The sequence below is a fragment of the Haplochromis burtoni genome, unplaced genomic scaffold (genome assembly GCF_018398535.1).
Source record: "Haplochromis burtoni strain Fernald_Lab_line unplaced genomic scaffold, NCSU_Asbu1 Contig_740, whole genome shotgun sequence".
Taxonomy (NCBI): Eukaryota; Metazoa; Chordata; class Actinopteri; order Cichliformes; family Cichlidae; genus Haplochromis; species Haplochromis burtoni.
In genome coordinates, this window is record NW_024583101.1 from 108,609 (window position 1) to 123,055 (window position 14,447).

General features: G+C 45.2%; 1 protein-coding gene across 2 annotated transcripts in view; it reads right to left on the reverse strand.

Annotated features, from left to right (window-relative positions):
• The window catches only part of LOC102300507 (tenascin), a 46,832-nt gene extending 33,466 nt beyond the window's left edge, over positions 1-13,366 (reverse strand). The window contains exons 1-5 of one of the 2 annotated variants that reach the window (XM_042215511.1): positions 12,134-13,366; positions 8,924-9,282; positions 7,888-7,945; positions 7,549-7,767; positions 1,574-2,848 (exon numbers count right to left, since the gene is read on the reverse strand). In XM_042215511.1, the coding sequence (XP_042071445.1) occupies positions 1,574-2,848; positions 7,549-7,767; positions 7,888-7,945; positions 8,924-9,058 (1,687 nt within the window). In that variant the 5' untranslated portion in view covers positions 9,059-9,282; positions 12,134-13,366. The remainder of the gene's footprint in view (positions 1-1,573; positions 2,849-7,548; positions 7,768-7,887; positions 7,946-8,923; positions 9,283-12,133) is intronic. The other variant, XM_042215512.1, reaches the window with a different exon arrangement.
• Between the last annotated feature and the right edge of the window lie 1,081 nt (positions 13,367-14,447).

A 14,447-nucleotide genomic window follows, 5' to 3' on the forward strand; every position in this document is an offset into this window, starting at 1 on the left:
AGGTTGTTAAAGGTGTTAGGATCTAAAGAAGGTTTTTTCAGTATAGGAGTGACTAGAGCAGTCTTCCCCCCAAATAATATAATAACAGCAAAAACTTGCATGTTTTAAAGAAATAAATGACAACTGTCTAAAATAATGTGAAAAGGCAACGTTGGCTAAAGGGAATCATAATATTTGGATGTTGGCTCGGTGTTATGTATTTGCATCTGTAGCTATGTTTAGGAAGGAAAATCAGTGTTCACAAAAAACCTGTTTCCAATCAAACGTTCGTGCATCATTTAAATATGCCAACAGTTTCTCCTGATTATGTCATCACTGGGGTCTCTGCAGCAGGTGGATGGAAACATACTTCACACTTTCTGCTGCCCACTCTGAGTTTACTCAGTGGGCTGTCAGGCTGTGGGACATCCCTCCCTCCACTCCAGTAAGTGGTCAGTTGCATTTGGGAAAACACTTAAAACTCTCACACACATGCGGCTGTCCTGTGCAGCTGTCTGAGGGAGTTTTTATGTGGTCTGGACTCTACCGCTCTGGTAATGAAACTGCTCCGTCACTCGGATCACTGCAGCGTGAACAGCCTCCAAACAGGCGTGCTAATAGCCTACCACACCCTGGTAACAACAATGGCAACAACAACAACAACAACAACAAGAAAACATGGCTGAAAGAAGTACGCAGCTCGGCTGATGCTGCAAAACTGTATCAAATTAAACAACCCCAGAATGACAGTTTTAGAAGAAATGTGTGGTTTGTGCACATTTGTTGCAAACAGATATTCCCACTGCAATTAAATGTGATCCTGTCATGGTGAACAAATGTTCTTCAGATAAGAATGAGACACAAACATGCATTTTACACAAAATAAAGGAAAGACATACACCAATGTAACCATGTCCCTAACTTTAACCCACACCACTATGCACTCCAACTTTTAAGAAATTCACCCTGGGTGTAGTTGATGTTAAGAGATTATTATCTACAGGAACAAAAACTATGTTTGTTTACCAGATCCCCAAGGTTTGATTCTGTTCATCTGGACGTAGATGTGGGAGAAACGTTTCGTCAGTCATCCAGGTGACTGAAGAAGTCACCTGGATGACTGACGAAACGTTTCTCCCACTGAAAGCTCTACATCCAGATGAACAGAATCAAACCTTGGGGGTTTACTTACCTGTTTGTTTGAGCATGCATCAAGATGTTTGTCTACCAGACTGTTGACATTTTTCCTGCTGTATTGTTGGGCAAAGTAATCGGTCAGGATTGACATTACAGGAAGTGCAGTTTTGGTGCTTTGGCTTCATTTTCCACCTTACTGTTCAGCTTCTGGTTCCGTCCATGCCCCCACCATAAATGTAACCAGCTCTTGAATATTTGTGGTTAAAGCCAAGCCTACCAAGTCAAATTTAAAGAGGCTTGGTGGGGAAATAAACAAGCTGTCTTTCTTAAAACAGTGAATTATAGCATTTACACTGGGAGCAACTTTGCTCCTTTGTGCTGTTCGTGCACACATATCTCGATATCTCGATATCTCGATAGATAGATATGGAGAAGATAAATAGAAGATTTGACTCACCGACATCACAGTTGGGCCCAGTCATCCCCTCCTGACACTGGCTGCAGTCTGGTCCTGTGAACCCCCGACGACACGCGCAGCTCCCTCTGAAGCAGCGCCCCCTGTTGTTGCAGTTGTTGGGGCAGCCTTTAGCACTGCAGTCTGCACCAGTGAATCCATCATCACAGACACACTGTCCGTTAACACAGCGCCCCCTGTTGTTGCAGCTGTTTAGACAGGTTCTTTCAGAGCAATCCTCGCCAGTGAATCCATCATCACAGACACATTGTCCGTTAACACAGCGCCCCCTGTTGTTGCAGTTGTTGGGGCAGCTTTTATCACAGCTGTCTTCACCAGTGAATCCATCATCACAGACACATTGTCCGTTAACACAGCGCCCCCTGTTGTTGCAGCTGTTGGGGCAGGTGTTTTCAGAGCAGTCGTCACCTGTGAATCCACTGTCACATATGCATTTACCATTAACACACCTGCCACGGTCGTTGCAGTCATTTGGGCATGTTCTTTCAGAGCAATCCTCGCCAGTGAATCCATCATCACAAACACACTGTCCATTCACACAGCGCCCCCTGTTGTTGCAGTTTTCAGGACAGACTGCCTCAGAGCAATCTGCACCGGTGAAGCCACTGTTGCAGACACATTTACCGTTAACACACCTCCCACGGTCATTGCAGTTGTCTGGGCATGTCCTCTTTAAACAGTCTGGCCCAGCGAATCCAGGATTACACACACACTGCCCGTTAATGCAGCGCCCCCTCCTGTTGCAGTTGCTGGGGCAGGATTTGTTGAGGCAGCTGGGACCTGTGAAGCCACTGTTGCACACACACTTGCCGTTCACACACCTGCCTTGATTGTTGCAGTTATCGGGGCAGGATCTCAGGGAGCAGTCAGGACCGGTGAAACCAGGATTGCACACGCACTGTCCGTTAACACAGACCCCTCTTTTTTTGCAGTTTCCGGGACAGGATTCATCGGAGCAGCTGGGACCTGTGAAACCACTGTTGCACACACATTTGCCTTTCTCGCACCTGCCGTGATTGTTGCAGTTATCAAGGCAGGCTTTCAGGGAGCAGTCAGGACCGGTGAAACCAGGATCGCACACGCATTGAACATTCACGCACTTCCCGTTGTTGCTGCAGTCCCCGGGACAATTGGACTGGCTGCAGTCCGGCCCGCTAAATCCAGGAAAGCAGACACACTTGCCATCCTCGCAGCGACCCTGATCACTGCACTCACTGGGGCACTCCTTGGTCTCTGGTTTGATGGAGCATCCTGCACCTGATGGACAGGAAGAGGTCAAGAACAGGTTCCTGATCACCACGGCAACAAGCTAAATTCACTTTAAACCATTTTGAACCAAGCTACAATATCTGTGACATCAGTTCAGAGATCCTAAAAGAAATCCTGACTTATTTTTTGGAAACCCGAGTGTGTGTTATCTGGCTTCATGGACAGATAGAGCTGGGTGTCATCTGCATAGCAGTGTAAATGTATGCTATGTCTTCTAATGATGCTGCCTAAGGGAAGCATGTATAATGTAAACAGAATTGGTCCTAGCACTGAACCCTGTGGAACTCCATAATTAACCTCAGTGTGTGAAGAGGACTCTCCATTTACATGCACAAACTGGAGTCTATTAGATAGATATGATACAAACCACTGCAGCGCAGTACCTGTAATACCTACAGCATGTTCTAATCGCTCTAATAGGATATTATGGTCGACAGTATCGAACGCTGCACTGAGGTCTAGCAGGACAAGCACAGAGATGAGTCCACTGTCAGAGGCCATAAGAAGATCATTTGTAACCTTCACTAAAGCTGTTTCTGTGCTGAGCTCTGAAACCTGACTGAAACTCTTCAAATAAACCTCTGCAGATGATCTGTTAGCTGTTTGACAACTACTCTTTCAAGGATGTTTGATATAAAGGAAGGTTGGAGATTGGCCTATAATTAGCTAAGACTGCTGGGTCTAGAGATGCTTTTTGAGTAAAGGTTTAACTACAGCCAGCTTGAAGGCCTGTGGGACATAGCCGATCATTAGAGATAGGTTGATCATATTTAAGATCGAAGAATTAATTGACGGTATGCAGATATCCTGCATCATAGTATTGACTAGGTCAAATGCATTCTTAGATATCCAAAACATAAGGCGGCCATCAGCATCACTTCAGTCATAAATGTGGTTTGTTGGAGGATGAATGAAGCGTCTTGAATGAGTTAGAACCAGATAGTTACCCTTTGTTGCACTGCCTCAGTTTTGGGGGTAGAGTGAAGGGGGGTGGACGTCTAATCCTCTCTAAATAGAGTGTAACACAGCCTTGTTGTGACTGATTATCCCCTGTGTGTGTGTGTGTGTGTGTGTTGTTGCGGTGCAGAGGGTGGACTGGGCGGAGGTGGGGGCTGAGATCACACTGGGCACAGAGCTGAAGACAGAGACGCACAAACAGTCCTCTCCTGTTTCCATCACTTCAGAAGACAAAACATTCACTTTTCTGAAGCCAAACTAAAAACAGGACATTAACTTTTTATCCAGTTTTGGGTAATGATTTTGGAGTAAATTACAGTCTTACTTTATTCCCCCTAACACAAATCAGACCCCCATATCCTCACAATCTATGGGTCCCCATGTTTCAGGTAATACAAGTACACACACACAGCTCTCTGCCAGTTTGTAATGTGATCATCTCTGAAATTAATCCAATCACACACTCAAAGAAAAACACATATTCTATTAGTAGAATACAGCTTTAGTCTACTTTACTTTTTTTATTAGATTAACATAAAGCTATTAGAACACATAATAGCAGATGGTGGTGAAAATTTCAACAGGTCTGATGTACGTCTGAGAGAGCATGAAGAGGGTGTAGGAAACAGCAGGTAGCTGCCCAGTAATGTTAAATAAAGTCAAAAAACTTTCATTTTCATTTCGCTTTGCTCTGTATTAGATGTTTCATATTTCATTCATTCACAGTGTTAACGTTTCCTCCAGGTGTAGATAACGCCTCCCACTGTGGGTCCCTGTAACCCTGTCAGAGACTGCTCAGCTGTCAGGTCAGCTTTCCACACATGAAGAGAAAGATTTAGATTTAAACGCCCACTCACATCCTGGGCCACCTGACCTCAGGACATCACATGATAGGGTGGGGCTGGGTTTCACAATGAGCTGACCTGAAGCGTGGCTGATCGTGACCTACGACCGATCCACACCTGGCTAATGTGATTAAGTAGAGAATAGTTCAGATGCTTTTCTTTCCAAGCTTCTTAGACCACGATGAGCTGGATGACTGAGAACCTTCACAGACCACACTTCCTGTGTTTCGTTACCAAACTGCAGAAAACCTGCACGCAGATAAATGTTTGTATACTTCTATGTGAAATGATGAGAAACCTTTTCAAGAAATCAACTTAAAAAACAAACAAAGACAAAAACCTACAGAATAGAAACCACATGCTCACAGAGCTAATCGTCAGCAGAGACATGTCTGTGGCCTCTCATTGGTCTGTTATCGCTCGAGGTCACGGTGCGAGGCAGATTCACACAGTAATGCAGTCGATGGATCCTGCGCTGCTGTTGACACTCTGGTTGTGTTTTAAATGTGAGTGAAAAGGAAGGTTTATGAACCAGAGTGTCATCGTGGAGCAAAGATTGAAAAGTGACGTCCTGGGAAACAGAGAGCGGCACCTCCGTCTCCTCGTGGCCCGTTCCTCCGGCGTGTCATTTTTGGCATCGGGTACACGTTTGGTGTTGTCGATGTTTGGACGCTGCCGTCACAGACTTTGCTGCAAAGCGATGCCCTCACAAAACAAGAATTCGGCAGTAAAAAAAACCTGGAGCGCACACAGGGACCGTTTCTTTAACAAATCCAATAGAGTCCAGTGTTTGTTAAACATATGTTGCTATGAACACACACTGTGCTGCAGACCAACAACATCTTGGGTCATTTTCACTGTAATTACGAGCTAAAGATCAGCCGCTGTAAGACCGACTGCTGCTCTGTATGCCGAGCGCCGCCGTGCTGAGCGGCGGGGAGGTTAGCGCCTGCTGATCCAGACTCGTATTAATCGCTGTTCTCTCGTGTTTCCTCCTCTCCTTGCGATGTTTTTCTGTTTGCGTCTCTTTGATCAGCAGCCACAGAATCCTCCCAAACATCCCCAGTGTTTATTTTCATAAATAGGATTATTGCTGGTTGTGCCAGAGTTCGGTTTATATTTACTTTTTCATCCATGCGTGAGCTGATTGCTCCATTTGGTCTGGAGTTTCTGTTTGCTAACCTCACCAACATGCTTCAGGTGCTTTTAGAGTGGATCTTTGGCTGGTTGGGGTTCATACTGTGGAGCTGCTGCAGGACATCATCAGCTCCACACTGATGAAATCAACTGTGGGTGACTTTGGAGCCATGTGATGGAAAACCTCGGCTTTCCTAAAGCTCCCGAACTTATTTCTTCTCGAAGCTTCGAGGCCTTGAAAACATGACTCACGATCTGCTGCACGTCTTTCTGATAAAGTTTGAAAACATTTGATTTTTATTTCATTTATTACTTTTGGATTTTTGGCACTGAGGTGGAACAAACACGACCTCGACTTTGTGTCTGTTAAAGGTTTGTATGCAGGTCCTGCTCCTCCAGCTGTTTTAAGTCTTTTGAGTCCTCTGGTATGAAAAAACATCATTTTTTCCAGCCTGGTATAAAGAATTCGTTCATGCATGACGAATGATTTTGATCACTGTCTCAAATTTAGTTTGAATTTTTATTTTTTTGCACGTGAATGAAAAACTTTTCACGTTTCGCTTAGTGTTTAGACGTGACATGAAAATGTGGCTTTTCTATATGACAATGACAGAAATGCAGCCGGTCATTAAAGCTTCGGCATGTGATGAACTTTAAGAATATTTAAAATGAAGATGCTAAAATTATAAACGTCCATGAAGCATCAGATCGGCTCCTCACTGGCTTCAGGGATCTAAGAAGGGAAAAGTGCTGAGTGAGAGTTCATAAAGCTGTGAAAGCTTATCGTAGGGCTCCATCAGGTGACTTCTTCTACTCACGCCAAGCTCTTTATACAACATTCACCCATTAACCCTTTAAAGCCGGTCGGAGCGGCACGCTCTGTTTTGCATAACTATTTTTAAATCACGGTAACACTGCAACCACGTAAGCTAGCGCAATAATTTTTTTGCATATGAAACCGGAGGAGTTGTACTTACATGTAATTTAAAGCAAAAACGATTTTCAATTTTTTTTGTAATTTATGTAATTACTATGCACTTAATGCAGACATATCATTAAAATCTGGGCTATAATGGTTGTATTGATGTATAGCAACTTGAAATGCTCCCAAAAATGGCTCCACAGCATGTGAAAATATAATATAAGCTCTGGCGGACTTGGTTCTATGGTCGGTCTTAAAGGGTTAAAGCCGTGTTTCTATGCTTTGTGTCCAACATTCACACACTGATGGATGATCTGGAGAACAAATGATCGTCCCTCCCTCAGCCTGGTTCTGATGGAGTTTTCCTGTTAAAAGTGAGTTTTTCCTTCCCACTGTTGCCAAGTGCATGCTAACAGGGGATCATATGATTGTTGGATATTTCCTGTATTACTGTACATCTTTGGCCTAAATAAAGTGCCTGCCAGTGACTGTTATTGTGATTTGGTGGATATAAAATAAGTCTAACTTTACAACAGATGAGTCACATGTTGATCTTTCACCACCTTTTAAGTTGATCTGTCAGCTTGTTAAACATGCAGCCGTTACAGAGAGTTTGTCTCCACCCACTGAACCAGGTTTTTATCTCCTTCTTTGGTCTCCTCCACCTTCTGAGGGAACTCTGTAACGGAGGCTTGTTAGCGCTCTGTAAGAGTGCTGTTGACATAAAAGTGTGCCCTCTTTAACGCTGATAGTCGCGTCCTTCTGCTCTACAGATAAATATTGAAGGTAAGAAACGTGGTCGATCTAATAGAAATATCCAGTTTTACCTTTGCTTTCGTTTGAGCTGCAGCAGTTTCCTTCAGCCCCTCCACACGTCTCCCGGAGGGCTGACACCTCCCTCTCCAGCCTCTCCAGCCGCTCTCGCAGCGGAGCAAAGTCGGCGTCGCATCCACAAGGTCCAGACCCAGATGCCGAATCTGAGGGAACCAGTTTGATCTTATGGGTCAGAACCAGAGGAGAACCAGGCACCAGGTCAATTTCTTTACCTGCAAACGAGGACATTTGGTTGTGATTATATTCTGCAGTAGGAGCTGAGCTACAACACCCCCCACTGCTGTGAAAAACTACAGTTTCTGGATGTTCTTGTTTCAGGTCAGACTCTTTACCTCCTGTACTCCCATCAGATGCATCACCCTGAGTGGCACAGCCCTCTGAGATGACCACCTGCAACAGCAGAAAACACCAATCATTGCACTTTGTTTCATGTTAAGTTTTCATGTTCTCAATGCTGTGTTCTGCTGGTTGGTTCCACATATGGCTTCTCATGTTTCTACGTTCCTGTTGTCCTGGTTGAGTCCTCCTGTGTCGTATTGTCCATCTTCCCATCAGTGTGTTTGAGTCTAAACCTTTGAGTCGTCTTCCTGACTGTGTTTGGACTTTGTCAGGTTTTTGGACTGTGGATTTCTTGCAGCACATCTGCGCCACCTTTTTTCATGTTACTGAGCTCGGGGTGAAATAATCGCTGCTGCTCTGGAGCACATAGTGTCATTTCTGAAAGAGTCCATTAGCATTATCCTTCATCGCAGCTCCTCTGATTGGCTGTTCGTCTATCTAGTTGAGTTTGCTCTGTGCCCGCTGGAAACTGGAGCTCAACAAAAAGGTTCCAGACAAATTCACATTTGCACATTAGTCCGGCGATGCCGGGGTAGATATATTACAGAAGGCGCAGGAGGCTCATGGCTTTAACTTTCTGCTTTTTCCAACATTAAAATGTGCTGGAGCGCAGAGCAGCAAAGACGTCAGTCATCAGTTAAAACACATCGAGAGTTTGTTGATGATAGGTCTCTGCAATTTATTCTTTGCTTGGACGGCAGACGGCTTGGAACTGAACTCTGACTGTGCAGTTGGCTTTTGCATCATCTCCTGAGCAGATTTCTGGATTCAAACGTCCTAACAATGAGATGCCTGTATGTTCATTACTGGCCTTCACTGGCTTCTTCCTGCAATAAGGAATCATCTGCAGACAGATATGAAAACTTAAAACTCCTGTGATTGAGGAATCAGGCGTTACAGGGGCCATCAAATGAAAGCAGATAAAGAAGAAATCCCCGAACCTTTTAACCACACTGACCCTCGTTTAACCCAGATGACCACTGAACTACCACGAGTCGGCCCATTTATCTCAGCTAACCCCTTAATCACCTTGAAGGAGTCCTGCTTGGTGTCCCTTGGTGTCCGTTGACCCCTTAACTGTAGCTCTTTGGAGGTCGACGGGGTCAGGAGGGCTGGGCCGGCCAGGAGGAGGAAGAGGAGGAGGCAGGGGATGAAAGGAAGCATCGCCAGGGTGGCACCAGGAGAAGACTTCCCTGGGTGTTTGAGGAGAAAGATGCCGGACCGCTCGGGAAATCGATGCTGACGGACGTTTGCCGGTAACAGCGGAGCCGGTTGCTTCCAGGACTCAGTTGGAAAGAGTCTGCAGATCTGGACCTGCTCTCACTTCGCTTCAGTCACAGAGGTGATGGATTTTTTCCTCTCGCCTTTGCTCTCCATGGGTTTTCCCACTGGAAGAGACACAGAATTACACATTTAAGCTCACCTTAAATTTCATGTTAGCGCAGCAGACTCCACTTTGGACACAATTAGCAGGAATAGGGGGCCATTAGCTGTTTATGGGCCCGTCAGCGGAGCATGGCGGCCAATAAAAACCCGATGGAAAAAGTAACTTGGTCTGAAAGAGTAGCTTGTTATCCTGCAGCCGATTTTCTGACTTGCGGATCAGGCCGGGGCCTGGCAACGCCGAATATTACTTCAAGTGCAATTTGGCCCCAAACAGCCGATTATGTGTGGAGCATCTGAGGAAACAGATCCCAGTTTAGAGTTTCTTTACTTAAGAAAGAGGCAAAATTGAAGCTCTGTGAATGTTTGTAAGACTTCTTTAGATACTTACACCTTAAATCCTGTTCATGTGCAGGAGGAAACACTGCAAACTCCTCCTGGTTACATGACTTTTACTTTACATTGTTAGCATATTTATGAGCAACAAGTAGCTCTGTGAATGGTCTGTCGGCCTCAGTAACCACTCGTGTGTCCTCTCAGTATTTTTATGACCAAGTCCACTGGAGTGAAACAAGCATGTCTGCAGTGAAGCTGTGATGAGTGGATCCTGATGCCTCTTCAGCTTCAGCGTGCACCAGCCTGACTTCTATCTGTTATTTGTCTTTGGCTGTTTTAAAGCCTCCTATGAGAATAATTTAACTTTTGATGCAGGTGTCCTCAGGACTCGTCCATCATGTCTCTGCTTCAGCTCAGCTCTGGATCTGAACCCTGAACCCTGAACCTTTCCTCTCCGTCTGTCCACATGTTTCTCTGCTGCTAACTCGACCGACACACAGAGGCTTCTGCATGTGCGGTTTGATTTAGATCTCCGTCTGGACCTCGGCCAGTTTCTGCTCAGTGGGTCTAAGTGAGAACGATTACCTTGTAAATAGCTGCCTGTGACAGCTGTTCCAGCTGCTACGGGAGAACCTCAAGAGGGCAATACAAATTCTCAAAATACACCATGAAGGCTTCTCATGTGCTCTTCACCTTTACTCTCAGTGCTGCTGGAGGCTGTTCCCTCACTGCTTCCAGACTATGTGACAAACCTGTCGCTCCACGCCCACACTCAGGTTAATCATTTGATAGAACTGTAATGACCAGGAGGAGGAGATCTTATAAACCCTATAAATGTTCTTCTGGCTTCAAACCAGCAAGCAGGGGTGCAACTCCAGAAACTACTATTACCTAGTTAATATCGAGTAACACAGTCACAACCTTCAGACATACATGAGCGATCTCAGGTCTCAGAAACAGGAAACGGGTTTGACTTTGTGAAACTTTAACATTTGTGCTAACAGAATGATGAAAGATCAGGAACATCAGGAAGCACATTTACATGCTTTGGCCAAAAGCTTCCCCGAGACCACAGAGGATCACAGCAGCAAGAGTCCAGTGAGGAAATCTGGCAGCTGTGGGTGCAACAACACAGACTGTATATAAAAAATGGAAGTTGTTACTGTGACATCAGCCACTGGTTTCTGGATTCTGTGTTTTGAGGGCTCAGTGTTTTTGCAACCCGGTTAGCATATATGGACAACAGGGCGGCGCGCTAAGGTAAATGCTAATTCTAGCTAGCCCAGTTAGCAAGCTGCTTCCATAAAGTGGGTGCAGAGATTCCTGCTAATGTTTGCAAAGTAACAAAGTGATGAAATGTTAGGAAGGACTGTGTGTGTACCCTCACAGCAGCCATGCTATTGGTCAGATAAGTGCATTAAAAAGAAGCAGTTCAGAGATGAAGCTAGCAGCAGTACACAGTTACCATGAAGGGGGGAAAGTAGCTGTTTAGCAGCTTGTAAACCTGTAAATGTTTGATTCTGCTGTGAAGTCAGATGTTCTAACATGTGGCCTCTAGTGGACATTAGAGGAACTGCAGTTATTGGCAGTCATGAACTGCTGTAAGTTTTTAGTCCTGCAGGTTGCTGATTGACTTGCTGATGAGTGAAATAGCAGATTTTTTTTTTTTAATCAAAGCAGTTATTTGATTCAGTCCATCACAGAGGACGGAGACTTCAGTGTCACAGAGACGACGTCCAAACATAAGCCTGCATCGATTCTGCTGCAGGATGCGTTATCACATGCACGAGTCTCTCTGATCTTTGGCTTTATACATAAAACTGAAAACATTTTACTTTGTCTGTATTTCTGCATCATTACTGCCTGGTTCTCTGTCAAATCCTGATTTGGATATTTGCTTTATGATTTCCGTCACAGCTCTGCAGCAGCCGGCACGTTTCACATCGTTGGATCATGTAAAAGAAATTATGATTTATTTTTTACATGAATGAATGTCTGAAAAACATGAATCTATTCCATTTGCTGCCAATTATTATCACCAAAACCCACAAATCCTCCCCTGTGAAGCTACAGCTGATGAGATCAAATTAATTTGGTCGTTAAACTGACAGAAAACAGACAAAAGTTCAAAAGTCCAACAATTAAATCTTTTTTCAACCAACAAATAAAAAGAAATCTTTTCAGTTTATTTGTAAAAGTCATAAAAATGACCAAAGTATGAAACTCGTGTTCTTGCAAAGCTCATAAAAAATAAAGAGATAAACATCTAAGCAATTTAAAATAAATGAAACATGAAGCTAAAACCTTTTGAAACATCGTCGGCACTGAATGTAAAACAGCAGCTGCTCGTTTCACCCTCGCCCTCGAATAAAGAAAAGCAGCAATCATGGCTGCACAGTTCTGCTGTTTAAATGATGAAGTTTCAAATGAAATCTGCTCTGCGTTACATTCATATTAAATGTTTATGAACCTCGCTCTCAGGTGTAAACCCAGCAGTTTGTTCCTGCAGCAGCATCCTACCTGCTCAGAGGTGAGGAGTTTCCCTCAGCGGTGCTGAAGTCTCGTCTCAGTCCGGCTCTCTCGCTGACTGACCGGCAGGAGGAGGACGAGGAGGGTGATGGACGGAGAGAGAGAGGAGGGGAGGAGGAGTGCAGTAAAATTTTCTCATACTTGAAGAATTTTTCCTCCCTCTCTCCTCTCTTCCTCCTCTGTTTCCCTCTGATGTAATTCTGTGGGCTTTACAGGTCCCCGCTGGGCGGAGGGCTGGAGATGGAAAACATCTGATTTTTAGATGTTTTCAGGGGCTCATGTGTTTCAGAGGGGTCTGCGTCCCCCGCTGCAGGACGCTCTGCTGGTTAGCGGGCGCTGAAGGACCCAGCTGACTCCACACAGGCGCATGGCTGCAGGCGCTCGTGTTGCTCAGAGAGGATGTAAAATAGGTGCGTGACAGTTTTCATTCATGTGTGACTGCAGGTTTGGACAAAGTTACACTCTGTGCTGATTCAAAGCATAGACTGTAAGTAAAGATGGAGGAAGGACTCCTGGGACTGGGAGACATTTTTAGTCCCTCGTGCTGTTTTATTGCTGCAAGAATGTGTTTGGATGATGTTTGCAAGCCTTGTTGGTAGGTCACGTCCAACCTGAGCCGGACTGCACACCTGCAGCCACCTGCCCACGCCCCTAACTGCAGACCTTAGCGATGTGAGTGTCTTTGGGGAGTGACTCAGTTTTGAAGCTGCCTTTAGTTTAGACGTGTGGTGTGAGACGACACCTGAAGGCACACTCAGGGCTTTATGGTCCAAATTTATCACCAGCTTCATGACCCGATGACCTCCACCCTCTCACCACGAGCTTTGTATTACCATGGTGCTCCGTGACTTCCTGGCGTGCTTTTGTTTGAGGATTTTGCAGCAATATTTGCACTTTGTGCATGAAGAGAGCAGCAGTGCAGTCTCACAGCGTGGTGCGCTCAGGCTGCGACCTCGTCTGAATTTTAAATCCTGCTCAGATCACAAAGAGTCTGAAAACCTCACAGTTCTACCGACACAAGTTTAGCAGAGGTCAGCAACTTCCCAGTGATTCCTTCAAAATAAGATTTGATGCTGGGGACAATACTTCCAGGCTTCTAATGAAACCACGCAGATATTTACCTTCATACATCCTCATACAGGAACGAGTCAAACTTGATTTTAAGCTACAGAAGAAGAAGATCAGTCAGCTGATGCAGCTTCACACTGAGATGATGTAAATTTGACAGTTTGAAACATAATACCAAACTCATTATTGTATAACTACAATTATTACAAATGAATGATCCTAATTCTAAATTGCAAACAAACTAAAACGGTTCATTTACCTGAGTATTGATATTTGATTGTTCTGTGTAGCTAAAGCACCTGTAATGCTCGTACACATGCAGTGTTGTGTGCTCCCTCGTGTGCTTCACAGAGCTCACCGTCTTTACTGCCACCTTTAACTGCAGACCTCAGAAGTCTTCGGTTTGCCCCCGCGGCTGGTCGGCGGTGCTTTTGCGGTTCCCGTGGGAGCTCAGAAATGACTGAAATACCACAGAAACCAGGAACACATGCGCGATGAAGCGAAGGCTAATTGTACCACATGTGCGGCGGGCCGAGCCAAGCCAGCAACCAGAGCTGGAGCTTGTAAAAGTGGGAAAAGAGCGATTGAAGCTGACGCCCACGTCTTGATTGTCCCGTCAATAACTGTGACAGATCGAGTCTGAGGAAACAGCCGGTGCGGGTCACTGATTTATTTGGTTTCCATGGAGGTTTCTGGCACTTTCTGACCCACTAATGACCCAAACGACTCTGGTTTGTGTCAAAGCTCAGCCTGAGCATCGAGTTCGCTGTTATAGAGTCCAGAGTTTCTGTCCACCTGATCCATATTTGTTAGAACGTAATTGGTGAATTTTATACACATGAAAGTAAGAAAAGTGGAAAGTCCTGCAGAGACTGTGGAGCTCTGAGTGCTGCTGTCCCACCACAGCTCAGTCTAAAAACTGCAGCTCTTTGTCCAGATGTGCTGCCAAACAGGAAGTGATGTGTGAACACCTCGTGAGTTAGAATCTCTTGGCTGCAGGGATCCAGACATGTGCAACATTCACACAACAGGGCGTTCACAGAGCTCCGATTCCCATTAAAGCATCACTCACCGTGTGTTGCTGGGGTTAAATCCACTCAAGCTTCCCCTGCAACCCCCTGACCCTGCTCATCGCAGTCATGCCTGACGGTTTGTCGCACTCATGAATGACAGCGTCGCCGCTGCTCGTGCACGTCTTCATTTCTGTGACCTGCTGTGCAAAGCTGGGCTCTGTGAG